At 38.4% G+C, this 25,214-nt stretch overlaps 1 protein-coding gene and 1 long non-coding RNA gene across 3 annotated transcripts in view; both read right to left on the bottom strand.

Annotated features, from left to right (window-relative positions):
- The window catches only part of TEK (TEK receptor tyrosine kinase), a 113,115-nt gene that overhangs the window by 59,553 nt on the left and 28,348 nt on the right, over positions 1-25,214 (bottom strand). For both annotated transcript variants that reach the window (XM_079112345.1, XM_079112346.1), the window contains exons 2-4: positions 9,340-9,651; positions 1,004-1,114; positions 477-629 (exon numbers count right to left, since the gene is read on the bottom strand). In XM_079112345.1, the coding sequence (XP_078968471.1) occupies positions 477-629; positions 1,004-1,114; positions 9,340-9,651 (576 nt within the window). The remainder of the gene's footprint in view (positions 1-476; positions 630-1,003; positions 1,115-9,339; positions 9,652-25,214) is intronic.
- On the bottom strand, positions 3,424-5,524 carry LOC306645077. The gene is made up of 2 exons (XR_013759533.1): positions 4,102-5,524; positions 3,424-4,070 (listed from the first exon to the last, which is right to left on the bottom strand). It is a non-coding gene; the product is annotated as an uncharacterized lncRNA (long non-coding RNA).

Here is a 25,214-nt window from a genome sequence, read left to right as displayed (position 1 = left end):
GACGCCCACCCCATGGCAGACACCTTTCAGGGAGATTATCCTGCTCACTGCAATCCCCTTTTTATAGGAATGATCCTGCTATTCAAGTGTGAGCTCCTAGTGTCTAACTATAGTTTGTGGTTCCCCTCTTGCCTATAGCCCCTTAGTCTAGGCTGATAGAAATCAGATATATGTTAGGATGATCCCATCCTTTCTCCTGGGAATTCAAGATCTGAAAGTAAAGGGAACATTGTAGGAGCTGAGTTATGGTAATGGCAGCATCCTAGAGACAAAGTACTCCTCATTCCCCCAGCACTGAGATCCAAATCTTCCCCCAGAGTCCATCTTTTCTGGAACTTGCTTGTTGGCTTTTTCATCAATTTCCTGAGAGTCTTTGTTATCTTTCCAACCAATCCCCGATTCTTGGTGTTTGGTAAGCAGTCTGTTTCCTTACTTAAAACTACACCATCACAGCGAGTGGCCTCGCAATCACTTACTCCGAACTATCAGCCTGGTGAAGGCCGATGTGAAGAGGTTTCCTCCTATATACCTGGCCGAGTACACTCCAGCATCCTGCGGCTCAGCGTGAGGCAGGTTCACTTCTAAAATATCAGGTACTTCATGCCGGGGCACTGAGTGGATAAAGGAACCTGATGAGAGAGAAAAGTGGGAACAATAGGTTGTACTCCAACACTCCTGTTTCCTTGTCTATCCTTGCGATCAAACAATCTTACATTGTACCTGGCTGAATTTGGGCCTGATCACATTCTGATGGTCTTCTATAATGTATAATATGTTGTACACATTCATGAGTATACAGTGTGCATTTGAATCCTTACTTTACTTGATTGAGTAACCAAAGAGAACCTAGGAGGGCTTCTATCAGACTTTAATAAACTTGCATCATAATAGTTTTACATTAAACATCTGCCCCTGAAACTACAATAGGATAATGATCCAGTACGTTCTGTGTTATCTGATGCCTCCAACCCTGGTGCTGGAAGGAAAGGAAACAGGTACTCACCATTTTTGTAAATCACTGCATCTTCTTCCTTAATTAACACCTTTCTGAAAGATATAGTCACATTATCTCCCCTGTCCACGGTCATAGTCAAAGTAGCTGGTAGGAAGGAAGCTTTGAAAGGGAAGACAAATACCAAAAATGAGATCACACATTTCCCCCAGGAACAGCAGAACACTGAGCTTCAAAGGATGAGACTTGGCATTTGCTAGGAGTCAGTTAATTTTTATGATATGAAAAACAATGATAGTTGCTAGATTTTTCTTTCTTATGTCTCTTTTTGAAAAGTCTGATGAAAGAAATGGTCATTTTTTTCCTCTAAAAACAAAAATATATACATACAATTTTCCCATGCAATTGAATGGGGAGGCAAGGACTGTTAACATCTAATATCCAACGAAATCCTGACATTAACTATGAACTATATACTAACCATAAACCTGCCATTCTCTTCCAATTCCTACTGCATTTCCTCAAAGTGGAAAAGAATATGAATTTCCCCAAAATGAAAATGAGAACATCTGCCACATGGCTTTACCCTTGGTCTTTGTGTGTGGTGGTGGTTGCTGCTTAAAATAATTCTAATTCCTTTGGAATGCTCCAAGCATCTCCCAAATGGAATGAGCAGAATTCTGGAATTGCTAATGGCATAAATAATGAAATATTGAACAGTGAAGGATGGAACCTAATACTTATTTTCTACCCTTTAATTTTATATGTGTGAACTGACATAGTTATGGGACTGGACAGTACTGCGAAGAAATGAGAATTATTCTATTTTTGGTTTATAAATTCAAATTTATAAGTCAAATATATATAAATTTCAATTGATTGAAAACTTCTGTCCCTGAGCCAATGTTGGAATACAATATTGCCTGAGACCTTTGGATTATTGGAAAATATGTATGACTATAATCTTCTAACATTCTCCCAGCTGCAAGACTTTCTGAACTCCTTTAATATATACCATAATCTTCATAGAACCACCTCAATGGAATGAGGAAGGATTAACTTTAGGCTTATAAAAGTTAAGTGATATAAAATACAACCATTACCACCAAAAGAAAAAAAGGGTTACATACAATTTTACTAAACATGGAGGGAAAGAGAGAATGGAAGTAAACAAAAGAATATAATGAAAACAAATAAAGTCAAAGAAAATCATGGTGCAGAAAAAAACAGAAAAAGATGGCAGAAGACATGCAAAATACATGGTTTGAAAGATCGAACAACTCAGAATGAATTAAAATACATATGTGTAACCATGTACATCTCAGAATGAATTAAAAGACATGTGTAACCTCATCCTATTTTCATGAACTATACATTAAACATAGTGACAAATCAGATTGAGAATAAGGAGATAGAAAAATATCCTGAACTAACTAAAAGAAGCTTAGCTTTGCAATATTAATATAAAAAAAAGATTACTAAAGACAAGTTTTTTTAGGGATAAATACGGTCTTTATGTGAAAAAAGGAACAATCCACCATCTAGCAAGTCTTATAAGATTTCATTCTCACATCTTGTTCAGGAAGATATAATAATCCTGAACTTGTACCTAACAATGGAGCTTCAAAACTCATGAAACAAAAACCATTAAAGGAATAAACTGACAAATCTACATAGTGGAAACTTCAAGAAACCGATCAAATGGAAAACTACTATGAAAAAAATACAGAAGATTTGAAAAACACCATTAAAATGTGTTGAATATTCATGGAATCCTACCCAGTTATCTGAAATGTGTTATTTCTAAGCATTTTACCTCCCTATTAAGCCACAAAAGCATATCTCCATGAATAACCAGAATGCTCCTAAATTAGAAATCAACAGCAAAATATCAAAACACCCCAAGGTACAAATTCCTAGAGTTTCAGCCTATGACCAAGACTTGAAGAGCAGAGGGACTTCTGCTGAGGACCTAGTGATTACTCAGCTAGTCACTGTGCCTTAGTTCTAGTTTCATCTGTGGCTTTCTTATGGGGTGCTTGAGAGACTGATTAAGAGCTGGACTCACCTCTGGCTTAGACAGTTATCCTGTGAGGGCAGAAGATGCCTTTGAACCATGCTCAGAAGGACTTGGGTTTTAGGTTTGTCTCCTATTGTCCTTGGCTGTGGGCTGGTCCTGCTAACCTGGACAAGGCACACTGCCAGGACTTCCCTGGAAGGCCAGGTATGTGAGTGCCTTTAACGCAGATGTGACCTGGGGCAAACCCAGAGGGAGCCTAGAGCAGACCTCCCATAATATGAGACGCAAGTCCTGGGTTTGAATCTACCCTCTGCCACTCACTCATTCTTCTTGAATGAGTTACTTCACTCTGCAAATCTCGGTTTTTCCATAATTTGGAAGTAGTAGTATCTGCTGTAAAGGCTGTTAAAAAATATTAAATGGGGCTGGGAATATAGCTCAGTTGGTAGAGTGCTTGCCTTGCAAGCACAAGGCCCTGGGTTCAATCCCCAGCACCAAGAAAGAAAAAAAAAAAAAATTAAATGATAGATGCCAAGCCCCCAAGGCACTTACAGAAAATCCTTTCCACAAATGAATGGCAACACTGCTAAGCTGACATTTGTTCTATGGATGTGAGTGATAGCTTTCTTGATGGTACTAAAATAAACTCACTGTGCAGGGAAGGCAGCAGAGATCAGGGAAGGGGGAAGCTGGCTTTGTGGGCAGCTCCTCACACTGACTAGGTGCTTCATTTAGCCATCCTAACACATGAAATTCTTGCTCTCTGCAAAAGGCTTCTGGGCTCTTGTGAGAGTTTTTTTCCCCAACCTTTCAAGGCTATTTTTCCTTTCTGTGTGGTTTGTTTACATTTTCTGGCTCTTTGTGTGAAGATTGTTTAGTTGGCCTGGGATTTCTCACTCAATATTGTATTCTGAAAAGGAACTGAGATTCTCCAGTAGGCTCAACTCCAGTGTAGCAGTCTCCCCTACTCTGTGACCCTTTATTATTTCAGACTTTGTACCTTTTAAGCACCCTGCTTTCTGAGGGGCACTGTCATACCAGTGCTCTGCTGCTGTCTAGTCCATTGCCTCCTATATTCATGTGTCTGGGTTGACTGTCCTCTGCTGAGTACTAATGAAGGAAGACTGACATTCATGTTCCCCTTTGGACTTCCTGATGACACAGGAGCCTTACTTGGATTTGGTACACATGTTGACGTTGGTGTTGTGTGACTTTGGCAATCATAAAAATAAGCACCTTTTAGTAGTGCCTACTATGGACTGGACACTGTCCTAAGCCCTTTAGGCAAACTTAATCTTCTTAACATCCCTGTGAGATGGGTACTACCATTATCTTAATTTCGCAAAAGAAGAAACTAAGGTTCAAAGAGTTTAAGTAATCTGTTCAATGTCACATGAGATCTTGGGTGAGCAAGGGTTTGTTTGAATCAGGGATGCTGGCTTCAAGGGCTCTCATAGATTATGTAATGTGAGCTCTCAAAAGGGTTTCAAGTCCCACCACCTCACTTTATAAATGAGATTGCTGAGGCCTAGCTGAATGATGAAATCATTTGGATAAGTTAAGTAGGAAGTTAACACAATTCACTTATTAAGAGCTGGAGGAGGGGCTGGGATGTGGCTCAGTGATAGAGTGCTTCCCTAGCATGCACAAGGCCCCAACTGCAAGTCCCTGTACCATGAAGAAAAATTATAGATATGATTGATATATATTATATATCAATCAGCTGGAGGAAAAAGTACATGGTAATAAGTCATAAAAAAAGATGTTTCTTGTGGATGAAAATAATGGAGCTAAATTTCAACTGTTTACTTTAAATTTAATATTAGCTAAGTACTAATGGCAATAAGGCAGTATTTCAACCAGTATTATTTTGTGTAATTCTCACAATAGCTTTGTGAAGACAGCACATCCTCAATTTACCCATGTCAGAGACAGTTAAGGAAGCTGAGTTCCTTACCTACGGCCTCCTAACTGAACAGGCGAGGAAGTTGAGACACAAGCTCAAGAGCTCCACACTCATTCCACAGCTCCAGCTCTGCAGGCCTGCACCCTTAGCTCTCACCAATCATGTCTAAGTGCCTAGTTTTCTTCCTTCTCTTCTGCTTCTTTGTCCCACCCATCACCAGCTCCTGCTTATTCATCAGTCTCCATTTAGACATCTCTGGGGGCCTTGAACACTTTCTAGAATCAAGATCAGGTAGTCTTATGACCACTCTCCAAATACCCTGCCTTTCCCATCATGGCCTTGCTCACAGTATATGTCGCCTATCAGACTGAGGCTGGGGGCAGTAGCAGGTGTTTTGAAAGGTAGCAGAGTGACAGTTAGAACCAGGCCTCAGGGACCAGGCCTGAGTTCATCTTCCCAGGTCCAATACTTACTAGTAAATGCATTGAAATAATGATGAGCTTCATCTATTAATGAGTCTTAGTTGTCCTCATCTGATTGGCATAAATGAGATAATAATGTATATATAAAGTTGCCAGAAGAAATAGAAATGTCAGGCAGAGAAAAATACTCAGGAAATATTAACACTGCATTGCATCCCCAGTGTGAGCACAAGATAGGCTCAAGAATAGTCACAGGAATTAGAGAGAGAGAGAGAGAGAGAGAGAGAGAGAGAGAGAGAGAGAGAGAGGGAGGGAGGGAGGGAGGGAGGGAGGAGAGGGAGAAAGAAAGAATGAATCTAATTTCAAGTTTCCCCATTTCCTTTATACTTTTAGCATGTTTATTTGTGCCATTTGGATACTGATGATTCCCCTTCCTCAAACTCCCAAGTCATATTTGGGTAGTTTGATGTTCTTAATTGTAAAGCTATTTCTCAAATGAAAAGAGAAAGAAAGAAAAACCTGTTTCTTCTGATGGATCGCTCTGAAACAGATCTTGGGTCAAAGTTTATTTACAATTCCCTACCCCCAAATGAAATCACCCTTGAGGTTTGAACAAACTGCTGTTGATTATTTTGGATGATGCCATTGATAAAAATGATTTGACTATTTGGGGTGTGTGAGCCAACTTAAGCTGTGTTTTGGCACATCTCCGATGGATTTTCCACTTCCTCCCAGATGCACATGTCAGCAGAAGTGGGAATATACTGATGTTTATCCTATCCTGCTATGTCCCTGAGCAGGCATTTCTGAGTTCCCAGGATGTTTTACTAGAGAATGAATAGTGGCATGAGGATAGTTTGGGAGGTTTTCCTGATTCACCATGATGGATATCATTTACCCTGTGCCATATCTCTCCTACTGGGTGGCCAATAAGAAAAGCAGAACCAGTTCTCCAGTCTGAGAGGCTGTTATTGCAAATACAGGAGAAACTATGCCAGCTATTTTTTCTATTTTGATTAAACCTCTGCAGTTATGTTAATACATGGTATTTAAAAATTCTACAATTGAGTAGGAAAATTAATAGCCCCACTAAATTATTACTCCAAGGCATCATAATAATAGTTGTTGAGCATTTACCGTGAACCAGATAATATTGGTATTTTTATTTGATTCTTAAATTTGTTTGTGGTAAAATCTTTATCTCCACTCTTTTTCAAATAAGGAAAAACTATGACTTCAATTAAGTGACCTGCCCTAAGTCACATCATTCAGTGCAGAGCTAGGCTCAAATCCATGTCTGGCTGATTCTACTCCCACACTTCTACTCTGTGCCCTGGGTCATTTTTTAGGGTTGTAAGTAGAATTGTTTTCCCTATAAAATAAGTGCTCAAAATCAGACAGTTGTTACCATTAAGTGAGACCAATATACTTATATACAAAGAGAGTAAATGTGAGGGTCACAAATACAGGCTCTGAAGTTTTACCATTAAATCCCATTCCCACTATTTATAAACAGCTATTATTATATACTTTATTTTGCAATTTCTCACTTTATCTAAACTTTTAAAAAAGCACATCTATTTTGTAAATTAGTGTATGCATGGGAATTGACTTCATATATCATCTTAACAGCAGAATTCTGTCACTATTATTATAACTATTTCACAGATAGTAATAAATGAGACCAATAGAAGTTAAATGACTTGCCTAAGGACACACAGTTGGTTAGTGGTAGAGAATTCAAACTCAGGTAAATATAAGTCTAAAAGTCAACCTCTCTCCACTGTTGCTCACTATCCAAGCTTGCCTGCCTTGTCTCATTTAAGACATCCTTTACCTGTGGCAATCTAGACTCTTCATTTGGAGAGATTATTACCGTTGGTTTTTAACTTCCAATGTGAATCAATAAGCTTCACATTTTACTAATTATATATTGTCACAGATAATCTTGGAATAATTTAAGAAGAACAGCGTGGCACTTCACATTTCACTTCCATGAAACCATAAAGAAAAAAACCTCAGATCATCTTCATTCAGAATGCGGACACTCAGCAGAACATTACTCTTCACACAAGTCAAATCCGAAATGACATGTGAAAAATAATAGAGCCGACTTTCAGCCGTGATAGCTTTGGCACACCTCACATCCTTTGTTCAACCTCTCTTCCCTCACCGGAGGGCTACATTCCTGGGAATTTCTGTTTTACACTTTTCCCACTTGCTTTGGTGTCACTTAAAGGTGAACATTTCAGTTTTGGTAAGAAAATCCTTTCCTTCATTTGTAATGAATAGTGATGTTATCACTTTTGACCTTAAAATGAGCTTACAGCCTTTAAATATTTTACTTTCTACAATTAGCAAATCAAAGACATGTTTTCATATATGTTACCCTAGATAGTAGCTGACTAAACTCTTGCTACTCAAAATATGATTTATGGCACAGCATTTTCTTACCACCCAGAACCTTGTTAGAGAATCTCAGGACCCTTCCCTAACTGCCAAGTCACAATCTGCATTTTAACAAGACCCACAAGTGATCAATAAACATGTTTGACACAGAGAAACACGGATCTAAAAATCTTGCAGATTCTTACATAAGAAACTGCCAATGAGAAATGTGCAAAGGTTTGTTACTTATCTGGGTCTGTTTATTATCATCATAAATCCAAACCCCAAAGAGCTCATAATGCCATTATTTTATTAAATAAATTTTGAGCCCTTGTGTCTAGACAATATTAATTTGGAAAGGACTCCTGTATTTTAGGCATCAACAACCCAGAGAAGGTGGACAGATGAGGGACTGGATCATTCCAAGGATAGAGCATCACACAGCTAGAATTCTGCACCGTCCTCCCAGTTGATCATGTCAGAACCACTGGAAGTCAAACTGCCTGTGCAGGACTAGAAGTCTTAGAACATGGTCACTAAGTAGCACAACCCATCTCCTCCAACTGCCATCAGATGGGTGGACTGGTTAGCTTGGGACCCATTTCTGTTCTGGGAGAAAGACTATCCCATCACTACCACTGAAGTGGTAGGAAGGAGTACTATTTAGAGGAGTCTCTCCTTCAAAATTCTGATGTTTTCAGAGCAGGACCTGGGTACTTAACTGCTAAAATTAACTCATGGTTTCTCAGAATGATAACCTGCAAACAGAGTCCTGATTCTTCAGCCCTCCCTATATCCATGCTCTTTGCCATTTAAGTTTGCAATAACCTTACTCTAAATCTAGGCTCAGCTCTTTGACTTGTTTTGGGCAATAAAATGAGGCATAATCCGACAGTTATGGGATTATGTGCCTACATTGTTCTCTTGTACTTCTACCATATCCATGAGATCATACCTACGTTGGCCTGCTACAGAATAATAACCACATGGAACTGTGCCAAGTTGCCCTAGCCAAGGCCAGACTGATAAGCCTGCAGCAAGCCAGCCAGCCAAAATCATGTATGTATGAAAACCCCTCCAAGCCAACAGAGCCACTCATTAACCCCGCTGACAGACTCATGCTAAAATGCTCCATTGTGATTACATTACACAACATTGTTGTGGCAATAGGTAACTGATACATCAAGTAATCAATTAAATTTTGCTACTGATAGATGTTTTCCTTTTGAAGATTCTATTTCTACATAATTTTCTCATGAAAATATTAACTTCTGCTATGAGCATTGAGGAAAAAACAAAGTTTCAAATGAAAACTCAATGAAAAATCTCAAAGTGGCAGTGGACAGTTGTTTCCTTTGCTGTAATTTTCATTTGAAGACATGACTATGTTATATGTATACAAGAAGAGTCATGAAGGGAACATGATATATTTCATATCATACACTAGGAATGTATTTTACCAAGGGAATGGGCTAGATGATCTTTTATCTCTAATGTTCTAGGTACCAGAGAGAGCAATCTTAGGAAGAAACAGAAAAGGTCCTTGAGCTCTTCCCTGAGACTGCTCAGCAGCTTCTGAGGGAACAGCTGCCAAAACAAAAGGTATGTGCTCCCAGTGGACCTCACCTGTCCACCTTTAGGGACGTGTTACCTTGTTGACGCATCTTCATGGTCCGTATCCTTATTGCTCGTCCTCGAACTCGCCCTTCACAGAAATAGGCACCATTGATTTTGCTAGCCTTTTCTCTCTTCCATACGACTTTTTTAGCCCATTCTCTGGTCACATCTTGGGTAACTTCCAGTGGATCTTGGTGCTGGTTCATTAAGGCTTCAAAGTCTCTCCCTATGGTGATGGGCTCATGGGGGTGCCATCCAGAGGCAATGCAGGTCAGGGATGTTTCAGCATCAGAGACAAGAGGTAGGGAATTAATCAAGATCAAGTCCATGGCACCTTCCACTGTTCCTGAAGGAAAAATGGAGAATAATGCATGCTGAAGGCCATTAACATGGCTTTGTGGGGTAAACTAGTCTTATCTAAAGCACTTATCTAAATATAGTTGTGTAAATAGTCTAAAATTTCACTCTTCACCAAGACCCTTCATCACCTAGACCTTGCTAACTCCCTTGCCCCTCTGAATACCCTGGCTGCAATGCACTGTAAGTCCCCCCAACAAGCCATGCACTATGTATCTCTATGCACTATTTTGTCAGAGACCAAGTTGGGCACTCTGTAAATATTTGTTGAGCTGAGCCAAATAATTGATACTAGCATTACTATCATTACTCATTATGATTAATAATGGTTAGTAGTTATTATTGATGCTAATGCAGTATTGCCAAAATAAAGTGTTATAAAGAAGAATCAACTACAAACAGTTGTGCTAATGAAATAGATCCTCTTTTAAAAATTCCCCATTTCTACTTTCACAATGAAAGGGACAGTGACTAAGTGAAGTCTGCATATCCTCTGAACCTCATTCGCTTCATCTTTAAAATGGTGCCAAATTCAGAATTTTTGTGAAGATTAAATAACCTGCCACTGTTATATTCTGAATGTCCAATGGCCATATTTCATTTCTCTTTCTTCTGTTTGTATAAGTCCCAAACCTCATCAGCTCCCTAAAATGTAAAAACAAAACCCTGCCTGACCTTCAACATTTGTTCTATAAATGTATCCTATAAATGATAAAGCACACTTAAAAAAAAATCTTTATTTTGTTTTCTTAGTATTTCTCTCTCCACCTACCTACAACCCCCAAAATCTACCACCCTCTCCCTCTCTCTTAATTTCTAACGTTTCCCGCTCTCTTAATTTCTAACGTTTCTAACATGAACAAATGGAATCTGCCTATTCTCTCTTCTCTAAATGTGGAAAAATCAGGGATGAAAAGATTTTCTAGCTCTGGTGATTGTTGACTCCCCACTGTACATAAAATGAGCTAGAGACTAGAAAGAACAGGCACTTTGGGTGATGAGGAGCCAACTGGAATCTCAGAGACCTTTATGTAGATGTAAAGTTGTTTAGGAAAGTTACACAATTTTACTTAACACCCATTAAATTCTCTCAACAACCCTCTGAGGCATGCACCTTTATCTCAATTTTAAATTTGAAGAGCTGAAGGTTCAAAAGATTGAGTAGCTTGTTTGATCTTTCAGAGCTACTTAAGGCAGAGCTGGGATTCAAATGCTCACTGATCTTTCAGTCCTTAAATACACCGCACATTTTCCATACTCAAAGTCTATGTATTTTGCTGTTCCCTCTGCCTGGAGGACTCTTCTTCACCTTTGGCATGGACAACTTCTTTTCATTTGTTCAGTCTCAGCTTAAATGCCACTTTCTCATAGAGGTTTCTCTGTTTACTGTATCTATAATATCTACACACTCTCATTCCATTATCCTCTACTTCAGCCTCCAGTTTATTTCATAATATTACCATAATTCATGATTACGTTATTTACTCTATTCCCCTCAATGATAAGTTCCATGAGGATAAAGATTAAAGCTATTCTGCCTAGCAATGGGAATTTAGGAATAGATTTATATAGGAATAGTCTGCCTAATTTTGATACATATAGGACTTAAGCATTTGTTGGATGGATAGATGGAAAAAACTCTATTCCAGATCTGCCTGATCCAAGTCTATCCACTTACCAGGCTCCTACTTCTAGAATAACTAAGTTAAAAATGAAAGCACTCCTTGAGTCTTCACTTGTAATGTATAAAGCTGCTCCCCCGCCCATCAGGTGCAGTCATTTTCCCCGCCTCCCAACCACTTGTCAATCTGTGAACATCCTGGCTAGCTATTGGTTCATCAGTCAGCTTGCAAGTATCCTTCTCCGATATTGGTCCCCTGTTAGCCCGGTGGAATTCAACTGTTTACTATAGCTTCCCCGCCATCTTTTCCCATCCTTCTGTCTGTCCTCCTCACTTTTCTCTATCCTCCTGGCTTTCCACTCTCTCTAGTGTGCGCCCTTTCTTTTTCTTTCTCTTTTCCTCTCATTTTCTCTCTTACCCTGCAGGGAGACACTCTGTTTGCTAATAAACTCCCTTATGTGATTTCCCATGTCTGGCATGGTTCCGTGGGATTTCCTTACAACACTGACCTCCTTTCCATATTTAACAGACTGTTTTGATAACTACTGAGTTTTTAGGGGGTAAAAATAAATGTTATTGTTTTCACAAAATACCATAGGTAGATTATCAGTGGTTGCTGAGCATTTGTGGTTGGTTATCAAATAATGTCTGATAAGTGAATGACAATCTACTTAGGCCAAGCATTGTGCCTGGTATGAAATTCTCAAAATTTGTTTTTAATGGCAATTACCAATGTTTGCTACATGCTGTAGTTTTGAGAATTCTCTTACTAGGAATTAAATCTTTAGTTATTTAGGAAGAAGAATTTTAAAGTCAAAATAAGCACTTTATATTTGGGATTAAAGGACAAAAAAAAAAAAAAAGAAAAAAGAAAAAGAAAAGAAAAGAAAAATCTCCCCTATAATGGGTTTCCCAATCTGACCTCAAACGGAAGCATCCATCTTACATCTAGCTTTGTTGGTAGCTTTTAAGATCTCAGGAAAGGGGACAGAGGTCAGGACTTTTTAAAATGATTGCAAAAGAAGATGAGTGAAGAACCCTAGCAGTGGAATCACAATCTCCAAAAATAGCACCAGTACACACCTCCCTCCCCATGTGCACACCCAAACTAGCACTGCTTCCAAGTGAACACCACCACATCTCCTGCACTCATCATTCCAGCAGTGTTCCGGAAGGGGTCATCCAGAGGAAGGAAACTGTCACTCTTTCAGCTCCAGTTAGATCCAGCCCTATTTCTAGGGCCAGTCTAGTGATCTGCCAAAACCATGGGATCTGCTCTGAACTAACATCACTGGCACCAGCTGCGGCTTATTTAATGACTTTAGGAAATAATAGAAAAAGCAGATGATTTGAAAAGACAACCAAGCTTCGTGTGTAATTGTTTCTAGGTATGGATCTAGAGACCTTTCTCCTCTTGCTCTTCCAGTTATCTCCTTTCACTTTCAGAGACGAAAAGGGAAATTTGTACTCTGAGAGTCTGAACTTGACTGTATTTTGCCACCTTATTTAGCATGACAATAATAGGAGGCTCTATCCTTTGTAATACCAGCTACAATCAAAACACAAGAGTTATACATGTGGGCTTTATGTATGAGCGGAAATAACCTATCAGGTCCCTGAGCTGGATCATCTGCCTAGTTTACTCAAAGAAGAATCTGTATTTACTTGTATATGACTAAAGAATTTCTAGAAGGTGACATATGGAAACTAAGGATAAGTATCATCTATTAGGGGAGAACTGAGTCAGTGAAAAACAACAGGGAAAGGACTTTTTGCCATATGCAAATGTATGACTTTTAAACAATTTGAATATTACCCATGCACAAAAATTAAGGGTAATAAAAGTAAATGTTATTGACCTTCCCTCAAAAATGGGTTGTTAAAAGGGAATCAATAGCCATGAGAATGCGTGTCTTTTTGACTCTTATTACCTTACCCCTATAGCCACTTATAATCTTGGATTGAGTTCAAATAATACATTTTCACTCTCTCTCTTCTTTAGACTAATAGGGAATGTGATGTCATTCGACAATGCTGAAAATGGGGTTAAAATAAAACTTAAAAAGGATAACAGTGGCTAAACTGGGCCTTTCAAAGAGAATAGAGCAGAGGCCTCACTACAGTTGGTACAACTGTGGCCTGGGGCTTCTTGAAAGGGCTCTGCTGCTGACACCTTGAGAGGCATGACTGAACAGCACAGCTGGTGTCACCCAAGGAATCAGCTATAGGGACATTTCCTGAGAATAACTATGGAAACACAGATCCCATATGGACTCATACCAATATCAGTCCCCATGCCTGACACCTTTCCTTACATTACAGCAATCTTCTCCAAGTCATGTTGGGACTGGGATTGAGTTCTTTCATCATACCTAGAACCTGAGAAGCTCTGATCAAATTTATTGATTAAGTCCATTAATATTTACCAAGGGCAAGTGTCTTTCATAAGTACAATGTACATTGAGTTCCACATATCTTATATCTTTTTGGGTGTAACACTATTTTTTTCATAGTAAAGATCTCTTAGGTACTTTACAGTTTTTGCCTAAGTATGTTCTTGTTGGCAAGAAAATACTTGCCCTGCGGCAAGACAACTGTTAATTTCCAATGAACCATGGGATATTCACAACTAAAGCCTAATAGGGCTCTCAAATGTTTGCTGTGAAACAAATTGCTCAAATTTGTTTGAATTTGCTGTGATCTCTACTCAACAGCATCTGATCTTTCACAGTCACATTTTTTCACTAAATCTTATTATGGTGAATTCAACATCTAACTCTTGTTTTGCTTTTGGATTTTCTTATATTCAATATTGTCTTGAATAATGAACCATTAACTAAGGCATGGAAATATTTTTCTTTAAAAATAGTCATAGCTTCTACTGTCTTGTATAACTAAAATGAATTTAAAAAAAACAAAATAGAGAAATTATTTTGTGCTTAAATCAAAACTCCCATGTAATTGAACTAAATTGAATTAGAAATTAGAGGTAGAGTCATGTTTTTCAATCTAAATCTCAAGGAATATTTCTCATTTTCTAAAAAGGTGTTCCTGAAGTTTCAGAGGATAGAAGAGGTCAAAGCAACAGAATGAATTCCAGACACCCACGTGTGCACTCTTAGCAAGTTGCTCAATGTTTTTTGGTGTGTTTACATTTGGATTCCACATCAGATTTCATTTGGGAAAAAATGATTTTGCTTAATTAAAATCATAACACCTCACAGGTCCTCCATTTTCACTCCTTTTTAACAGAGGAAGAAAACGAATGTCGACACGTGAATGTAAAGGAAACATTCCATTGTAGCACCACAGGCCCGCTCCAATTAGCAAACCCTTGTCCAGGTTCGAGTTCAGCACAGCTGCACATAGTCAAGTGCTGATTAACCTAGTTCAATGATCTGGAAGCACTGGCAGGCTAAGAGGAAAAAGCAGGTTAAATGCTTGCACAGTGAGTCTATTCCCTTGTGCATTACCTCAGAATTGTTTTGGGTGGAGTTTCATTAACATGTGTTTGGAATACGCACTACATCTTTAGAACAACTCTCTGTATGGTTCTTAAAAGTTTGATATTAGCTATGTTTAAAAATTTTTGAAGTTGTTCCTGGTCATTTTGTAGCAAATGTAGGTATTTTAAAGTTCTAAATATTTGAAATGACAATCAGTACTCTTCTGACCAAAAGCACTTCAGAAATCGGGGATTGGCAATAAATTACAAAGGCCTTATCCCAAAGCATTTCTGGAATCAAGCCCTGACAATAAGCCAGAGAAGCAAAGGCAACCCCAAAACTATCCAGGGTACTTTATAGAATTGCTTGAATTTTACTTATTGTTTAAACTATCTAGAAAAGGAATATCTTTTCAAAATGCACTCAAGTCATCTGTGTGTCCACTCATTCATTTACTAAACATTTACTGAGTCCCTTTCATGTACCAGGTACAGTACTAGGCCCTAGAGACACAACAAAGAGTGAATCAGGTAGATCTCTGCCCATCCCCCAGGTTTTCACAAGCAAATGAGGGACATAGACATGGAAAATGAATCACACTAATAAATACAAGGTTGGTACCATGCTAGGAACTATGAGAGGAAGTAACAAGATTCTATGGACAGCATAATGGTGAACTTAATCAGACCTGCTTGGTAGGGGAAAGGTTTGGGGACATTTAGTCTAAAAAAATACTGGAATTACTGAGGCAGAGCAAGAGAGATATGAGAAGATAGGAAAAATCTTCCTCAAAAGGATAACTACTAGGCAAGGTTTTAAAGAATGAATAAATATTTAATAGGATTCACTTCTTAAATCTGCCCTAACTCTGGCATTAATTTCTGTTTTGGGGGTTCTAAGACCTACTGGCGCCATTTCTCCATGTCAACACTATGTTAAAGTATTTTTAGTATCTTTTCTGACTTCTTGTCTCCCCTGAAGAAATACAGTTCCCAGGCATGTTTCCAACACTTTAATCTTTTTTTGTTGTTGTTCTCCATTATCCTTTTATGTATTAGTAAATCTGAGCCATACTCCATCCTCAAGGTTCCTTCCAAGAAAATGTTAGGCAATTAACAAGATGATACCGAAATGCACAAGACTGGAAATAACTAAAGGAAGTCACTAACTTTTTCATTGTATAGCTGGGAGTTTAGAGTTAGACAAGGCATCCTGGATGTGACTGGGCTACGTCTTTCTTACAAACTATTCTCACCTAGGAGTTGTGCCAAATCAGCCTCCCCCAAGGGCTTGCCCACTTCCTATCCCTGTTTCCCAGCCAAATGGGGACCTTGTCTGTCTGTTGGAGAGAATGCTATCCTTTCCCCCATCTTAAAATGCCAGAAAATTTCCATCTAGACTGAATAACATGGGTTTAATTAGACTTAGACTCAGAAAACTTGTGGGAAACTTTTTATTTTCAGGAAATAGGTAGTGTCCACAAAGTGAGACTTTATTGAATGTCTTGTACATGTATGCATCTACATGCAAAACCATTCTGGAAGGTGCCGAGATTGGAGGAAATGTGGTCAAGGATTGTTTAACCTGGAAGGAACTTTAGAGATTGCCTGTGCAAGCCTTATGCTTTATAAGGGATGTTTTTGTCAGCCTTTTTTGCTGCTGTGATCAAAGAACCTGACAAGAACAATTTCAGAGGAGGAAAAGTTTATTTGGCACTCATGGTTTCAGAGGTCTCAGTCCATAGTCAGCTGGCTCTATTGCTCTGGGCCCTTGGTGAGGCAGAGCATCATGGAGGAAGAGTGTGGTGGAGGAAAACACCTCAGGACATGGCCAACAGGAAACAGAAAGGCATAGGGGGCTCCTCCACTTACCAGGGACAAAATATAAACCCCAAAGGCACATCCCCAATGACCTACCTCCTTCATCCACACCCTATGTGCCCACAGTTAGCACCTAGTTATTGCCTTCAACTGTATTAAGGCACTTATTAGGTTAAGGATATCATACCTCGAAGATTTCACTTCTAAACTTTCTTGCATTATCTAACATTTGAGCTTTTGGGGCATAACTCATATCTAAACCATAACAAGGAGCAATAGGAAAGAGGCTAAGGGCATAGACAGTTGGTTGTCATACAAAGGAGTGGTAAAACCAACTCTTGAATTCTGATTTATTTCTAGGACCCTTTGTGTCACCCCAGGGTAGCAGTATAAATGGCCAAATCCTTAGTGTGAGGAACTTTGGAACATTTACAAATTTGGTAGAATGGCACCTGGAGAATCCTGGAGCTTGGTAGTAATTAGGATAAGAGGAAATAGGATAGAAGGAAAGACACTGAGGATAGGTGGCCAAAAATTTGGAAAGGGTACAGAACAGAGGAAATAGGAATACCCAGGGATGAGTATCACAAACACTCCCTGAGACTGATAATAAACTTTCCTATTTACTTTTCCCTGAGAAAGGGATGTTCTCTAGTTGGACCACTTCCATCCAGCACCAGAAAATGTATCTGATATGGAAGGACTCCTCTGTCTTTGCACCCAAGCTACTTTCTGGGCTCTTCTCCTGATTCAGTCATCTACCTCTACCCTATGCTGCCCCAGCATAAAGCCCACATGGTACATACTCAAAGTCAAACATCTCTATCCTCTAAGACAACATTGAACAAAACTCTAGCTTCTCAGTGCCCTGTTCTCCAGTTCCCCATAGAAAAAGCTATTTGACTTTATTCTTTATTGCACCGAAGAAAGAATAACCAAGGATCTAAAAAAAAAAAGGACAACCATTCCATTGAAATGAGTCTATAGTGAAAGCAATTGAGAGCAATTGAGGATTTTGGTTGTTCCTAAAATGAGATCAGCAAAAGAAGTCAAGCTCTCCCAGCAGGCCTAATGTTTTACCATGTAGGGAAGGACACTAACAATTTTTACTATATACTATGTAATAAACTCTAGGCTAGGTACTTTACAAATAGTATCCAGTTAAATTCTCACATTCTTAATGTTTTTGTTAGTTCATTAAAGTTATTCATGGCACTGTTCATTGTGACATATTCATAAATGAACATAACTTAATTTGCTTCATTATAATCCCTCCTTCTTTCCCCCGGTCCCCTTCCTGTGCTGTAGTTGTCTTCATTTTCTTTCTTTTTTTTGATTGTTACATTGTACCTACATATAAAGTGGAATTCATGATATCTTATTCATGCATGCACATAGTCTGGACGATTTCATTCTGTAGTTCCTTCCCTCTCCCATTCTCCTTCCCTCCCTGTGGATCCCCTTTCTCTACTCCACTGTTCTCCCTTCTATTTTCATGAAACCTCCTGTTTTAAATTCCACATTTCTCTCCAGTTTCTGCATATGAGAGAAAACATTCAACCCTTGGTTTTCTAAATCTAGCTTATTTCAGTGAGCATGCTGTTCTGCATTTCCATCCATTTATCAGCAAATGACAATTTCATTCTTATGACTGAGTAAGACTTTATTATGTCTATATACCACATTTTCTTCATCCATTCCTTTGTTGATGGGCTCCTAGACTGGTTCCATAACTTGGCTATTGTGAATTACACTGTTATAAACATTCAATTTTATAGGCTTAAAAAGCCCCAGAAATTCAGAGATGTTTAAGAAGAACCCCAAGGTCACAGAAGTGCAAGTATAGAATTCACACTCACATCTCATTTATATTAAGTTCCATTATGATCCACTATGCTTCATTATAAACACCATGAGAAAAGTTTGTTTCATCATTGTATCTCTAAAAATTAGCACAGTGCTTCAAACATAATGGGTATGTACCACATGCTAATGAATAAACAAATGGTTAAATAAATTAATGAGACTGTTTTTTAGTGAACAAATTCAGTAAATTAAGCTCATAAATTTATTTACTTAATAAGTACTATAGACTGGGCTCCGTGCTGCATTCTGTGGATGAAAAAAAGAATAAAATATGGTTTCTGCCTTCTAGAAGCTCCCAGTCTGGTCAAAGGCATAAATATACTCAAATATATAAAACACTGACAGACTTGACTACAGAAAAGCCAAACACACAACAAAAAAATATTACATAAATGAAGTAGTGGGAAAAATATCACCATATGTAAAACAGAGTTACTATGTATAATAAAGAAATACTAAAAATTAGTAAACCAACGGCAAACCACAAAGGAAGAAACACAAAGCGCCAACCACAGTAGAGTGAAAAATAGTTTTAATTTGCACATGGCCACAATAGTTTGCATTTCCTTCCATGGAAATGTAGAGGCCATTTCTCTACCTCTTCAGTCTAGGCCCAGGCACTTCCCTTGCTCATGGAGCATAAACAAATGTTACAGAAGCAGAGGCCTGAAGGGTTTGTTCGTTTGCACTTTTCTGCTGTTCTGTGGAAAGTCCAGACTGACCTACTACAGAATGAGAACCCACATAGAGTAAACATGAAATAGACCAACTGCCAGATATGTGAGCCAGCCAGCCTAGGCCATCCTGTCCATCAGTGGGTCACAGAAACTAACCAGCTTAGACCAAAGAATTTTCCAGCTGGCCTGCAAAATCCCAAGACACAAAAACGTTTATTGTTTCACCATTGTGTTTTGGGATGGCTTGTTACTCAGTACAAGCTAACTGATGTACCAGTAAACATAGGAAAAGATGTTTTAAAATGCAAGTTAAAAAGACACCTCATTTGCCTACTGAATTGACAGATAATGGGAATATTTATAATATCTAGTGCTGAGTGTTAAACAGGAATATCTATAGTGTTGGTGTGTTAATGTAGTTTGTCAAACATTTTTACAAGATATGCTTGCAATCTCTTCAGTCATCATAGTTACAAAACAATAATCCCTAAGTCATCACTTACATTATATGTCAGGTACTGCTAAGTGTTACATGATAACTCAGCCCTACAACAATCTTATGGAGTAGGTACTATGACTCTTCCCATTTTACAGAAAATGGTACTAAGGCAAAAAGATCTAGTGGTAGATCTGAGATTCATATTTGATCAGACTGGCTTCAATCTATTCTTTTAACAATTCACACCAATTCACATCAAAATATATCTTCCAACTATTCGGTGAAGAAAAGTTGTTCTTTTTAAGAAATAGTGTCAGAACAACTGGAGATTCATATGCAGAAAATCCTAAACTAAAACCTCCCGCCTTTTTACAAAAATTAACTAAAAACTGATAATGTAAAATGTAAAAATAAAAACTTTTCTGGGATATAGAAGAAAAATCTTCATGATGGAGTTAGGCAGAGAATGAATTGTTAGTTTTGCCACCAAAAGTTTTGTAGATATAGGAAAAGAAATGAACAAATTAGACTTTATCAAAATTTAAATCTTAAGTCTATGATAGACATTGTTAAGAAAATAAAGACAAATTACAGATTAGGAGGAAAGCATTTGCAAATCACCTATCTGAAAACAACTTTATCCAGAATGTATAATAAGCTCAAAACTGAACAGTAAGAAAACAACCCAATTAAAAAATATATAAGCAAAAAATTTGAGACACTTCACCCAAAACAATATATGATGGCTAATGAGCACACAAAAAGACATTCAATATCATTAGCCATCAGCACAATGCTAATTAAAACTATAAGATGGCATTACATAATTATTTGAATTGCTCAGAACAAAATAATATGAACTGCTTGTTAGAATATTTAGCATATTTCTTTTGTAATTTTAAAAGACTTATAAAAAGCACATGACTTTAATCACTTTAAAGGCAGCATTCTAATTAATCATTACCTTGTTTCTCTCCTGCTTTAGATAGTGATTCCTTGAAGCACAGAATTTGACTTTGTTGACCTTTAACTCCATAGCACCATGCACTGATTGACAAACTGTACCTCTATTGAATATGTTTGAGTTGAATCAAAAGAATTCCAACAGTAAAGGAAAGTAAAATGTCTCAAACCCTGGCACAATCAGCTACTCCTGGGACAGTAAAGTAGTTATAAGAGGTTTGGTCTTAAAGTTCTGTTTCCTCATTTGTAAAATGGGAGAATAGCTTTGAAATAATTGTTTCTTGCAAAAAGGGACATTTTTAATCAGCATAATACAAAGCCAGTTTGATCAAGTATATCTGTATGAAATTATGGTCTGTGTCAGCCTCCAAGGAAGGACTGCAAACGGCTTTGTGTCCTGTCTACCTTCCTTCGTACTTCAAACCCATGCTGACAGGAAACAAGAGTCAAGGAAGATGCTCTCTGCTTCCTTCGAAAGTCCTTTGATTCTTGCCCCTTTCTTTCAGGGTTGACCTTAACAGGAGACCAATTCTCTTCACATGCAAGTGATTCTGGAAAAGCAGTTTTGCACCCAGCTTAGAGGTTTGGCAATAATGGAGGGACAGGGCAAGGAGCCTACTCGAAGAACCTGAGCAGCTACCCATGGGCCTTTGCATTGAGCCTCAGGAGACTGATTACCTGACCTAACCCAAAGGCCCCCTTTGTCTCTTTGGGCCTGAGAACGTTTCCTTACATTTTCTTTGTCTTTAAAAGTCAGTCTGTGAACAGCTAATATTCCACTCCTACCAACAGTTAAGTGGAATGCTCTTTGGCTTTAAAATTCAACTGAATCGGTCTTTCAAGCCATGCTTTAGCTTTAAAGTGGTGGTCAAAATAGCCTAATAAGCATGTTGTGCAGATTAAAGAGCTCTTTCAGGTGGAAGTGCCTGGTATAGCACAAAAGTCCTCTGGGTAGATGCTGAGGAGTGGGATAACTGGGATAAGCCACGGTTCTTATGGACAGTCCCCTCTTATCACTGCTTCCTCCAGGTTCAAAAACTACTCCTTCCTTTTGCACCTCTGGGTCTATACTCATTCTAAGCAACACTCACAAATAGATAAAACCAAACTTTCTATGGATTGGCAGGGAGATAGAGGCCCAGTCGTGTATCTGCTCCCCTGGCCTCGACGCAGTCCCTTGGATACCGCCCTTGAGCTTCTGTTTCTCTAAGGAACACAGTTTGAAAATCCCCATTATCAAGTATTTGCTAGTTCAGTTTTTCAATAACAGTGTTTCAATTACACATGAATAATTACTAAAAGTATTTTAATATCATAATAGCCATAAGTTATCAAGTACCTACCACAGTCCAGATACTTGATTTTTTTTTAATTTTTAATTTTAATTAAAAATCATAAATTTACATAGGGCAATGTTGTTTGATTCATTTTGTTATTTTTTCCCTTCCCCCCTCCCCTCCCACCCCTCTTTTCCCTCTATACATTCCTTTCTTCCTCATTCTTACCACCCTCCTTCTTATCCCTAACCCTAAACCTAACCCTAACCCTAACACTAACCCCTCCTACCCCCCACCCCCGTATGTCCTCATCCGCTTATCAGCGAGATCATTCGTCCTTTAGTTTTTTGAGATTGGCTTATCTCACTTAGCATGATACCCTCCAATTTCATCCATTTGCCTGCGAATGCCATAATTTTGTCATTCCTCATGGCGGAGTAATATTCCATTGTATATATATGCCACAGTTTCTTTATCCATTCATCAACTGAAGGGCATCTGAGTTGGTTCCACAATCTAGTCCAGATACTTTAAATGCATCGTTTTACTTAATTCTCACAACCACCATGAGAATTAGACACTGCATCTCCATAGTGCAGATGAGGAAACTGGCTTAGACAAAATAAGGAACAGTGATGACTGTAAAACACAAGCTCAGTGTTAGAATTCACAGCCCTTCCTTTTCCCTGACAGAGCTGGGAAGAGTGGCTTGTCCATATGCACCACGTCATTGGGTATCCATTGTCTCAGTTCTTTCATCATTCCACATGGGCGCTCTGCAGACCATGTGTAGGACTTTGAATCTAAAATAGCAGGTTTCTCTTGGATCTTGTTTCCCCCTTCACTCTCTTGGCCCAAACTCAGCAATTGGCTCTGGCCTTAGCCAGAAATTATGGCCTAATCAGTGCTATAGAAGACCCCACTTCCCCTTTCTTGGTGAGCTCATCAACTCCCAGAGTTTAAATTACCATCTGTTCCAAGTCTAGGTCTTTCATTCTAACCTCTTCCCAACCGTAAACGCATTATGATAACACCTGCGGATTCTACAGAGTCGATTTAAATGCAGTATGTGCAGAGTGAACTCAGCATCTATTTCTTTACTTTCCCTCTCTTCCTTCTTCATTTCTTAAAGCTCAAACTTTTCCATCACAGGTCCTTGCAAACTCCAAGTTCTTGTCAACAATTCTCTGCCCCTCCTCAGTCCCCATGCTATCCATTCTAGCTCGGTACAGTCTCTCATATGCAATCCCTTTTCATACTCTCAATCTCTCTCATGCGAACAACTGCAAAAGGTTATGCCAATGCTCTCTTTAACCCCACCCCACCCCCACCAAATTCCTGCAGCCTTCCCTTTCTTGGCCATTGCTGACAGTGTTTCTTCTACCAAAGATACTCTCCATATATTTATCTGTTGAGGTCTAATCTCTTCCAAGGTGCAATTCAAACCTCAATGGCAATAGGGATTTGTGTTCCATATATTTGCACGATTTAAAATATAAACAGAAAATCCAAACCTATCACACCTGTTTTTTTGAATTACAGAAAATACAGAAGATTTGAAGATAAAACAAATGTGAGATCACATCTACTTAAGGATATCATGTAACAGAAATATAGCCACGTACTTCAGTCTGACTTTCAGATATAAAATGTCATCTCACTGGCAACTCATAGCCTCTCCCAGCTTCCTGCTAAAGACAGGGGAGAAATGAAGTGCAACTACAGTGCTGATCAAGACTTCCAGTCAGGGTGGGAGGGGTTAGCGTTAGGGTTAGGGTTAGGTTTAGGGTTAGGTTTAGGGTTAGGGAGGGGGGCAAGAATGGAGGAAGGAAGGATTGTATGGAGGGAAAAGGGGGGGGGGGAGGGGGGAAAATGGCAGAATGAATCAAACAACATTGCCCTGTGTAAATTTATGATTACACGACCGGTATGCCTTTACTCCATGTACAGAGAATCAAAATGTATCCCATTTGTTTACAAGAAAAAAAAAAAAAAAGACTTCCACATCTAGAAACCACAAAGAACAGTGGAATTAGATTGAAAAGTGTATTTTCATCATTAAACTATGTTAATGTCAATGATTCCTCTCAAAATTGAAATTACATACTGTAGAAAGCAAATTGATACTTGGGTTTCATAGTAAGTTAGGAAAGACTTGGAAAGGAAAAAGATGAAAGTGTGCAGAGTCCCTTGCAAATATATACGTGCTCAAAATATGATTTCCCTATTTGTTATTAGAAATAGAGAAGTATGGATTAAGGAGTGCTTTTGAAAACTTAAAAGTAACAAGTAATAGAACTTTAAAAATAGGATGTATACATCACAAATGACTAGGAAAGATAAATGTAACCAAAAGTTTAAGCCAAATAAGCAAAAAATGGGGAAGAAAAAAACTAAAAGGAAACAGCAGGGAAGTACAAAACAAATAAAACAAGTCAGCATGCCAGAAGTTAAGATTAAGTAGCACTGATGGTTTAAAGATAGATGTTTAAATGGGCATATAGGAAGACAACTACTCTCAAACTATGGAAAACTTAAATCTTCCAAAATGATGCTAATGGGAAATGCTCTTAGAACAAAAATCACAAAACCTTAAAATCAAAGAGATGGACAAAGAATTTATCAAGAATGAAAAGAAAAAGGTCAAAAAGTGAAGAAGGAAAAGAAAGCAAAGGTAGTAATAAATGTAGAATTTAAGGTAGAAGGCATGAACTGGAGCAAAGTCTACCTTTTTTATATTGATGGAAAATAAAGCCTGTAAGGAAAGCATAGAGGTTATGCATCTTTGTTCCTCAAATCAGAGAATCAGGTATACAAAGAAAAAACTTGTAGAAGCAAAAAGAACGCAAGGAAAGCACAGGAGTTTGAGAATGTCTTAATTCTCTCCCTCAAATTCATAAAACTTGAAAATATGAAATAGTTCATAATTGTATGTAATTCAGGTATTTATAACTCTGCATCTTAAAACTGGAAACTCAGCTTATTTTTTTCCCCTAAAACCTTCATACCATATGTACCAAAAGTGATTGTGCCTCACAGAACAACACATTATAAGGAGACAGGCTTGGTTTGATTTGGTTCTTCAAGGTGTTGGGGATTAAACCCAGGCCTCATGCAAGCTAGGCAAGCACTCTATCCCAGTCCAGGATTCAGAGTTCTAAAGATCCATGTGTGCAGACAAAAGTACTACTGATGATTCTTTAAATAAACCATGAAGGATAATGTGGACACACATCAATTATCCACAAAGGTAACATCCAAGCTTTCATCCGGCCTTGGAATAGATTACCATTTCATTGGTGAGAACTAGATATAAGTAGTTGTTTGGTATTCAAGAACTAGGCAGCACAAAAAGTCCATGCCTTCAAACATGGTGGTCACAATAGGAACTTCAGGAACTACAATCATTGATACTATGCCCATGAAATAGAAGAGCATGTGAA

This window comes from Sciurus vulgaris (assembly GCF_902686455.1).
Source record: "Sciurus vulgaris genome assembly, chromosome: 15".
In the NCBI taxonomy this organism is placed as follows: Eukaryota; Metazoa; Chordata; class Mammalia; order Rodentia; family Sciuridae; genus Sciurus; species Sciurus vulgaris.
The sequence above is the reverse complement of the archived record's forward strand: the minus strand, read 5'-3'. Positions and strand labels throughout refer to the sequence as shown.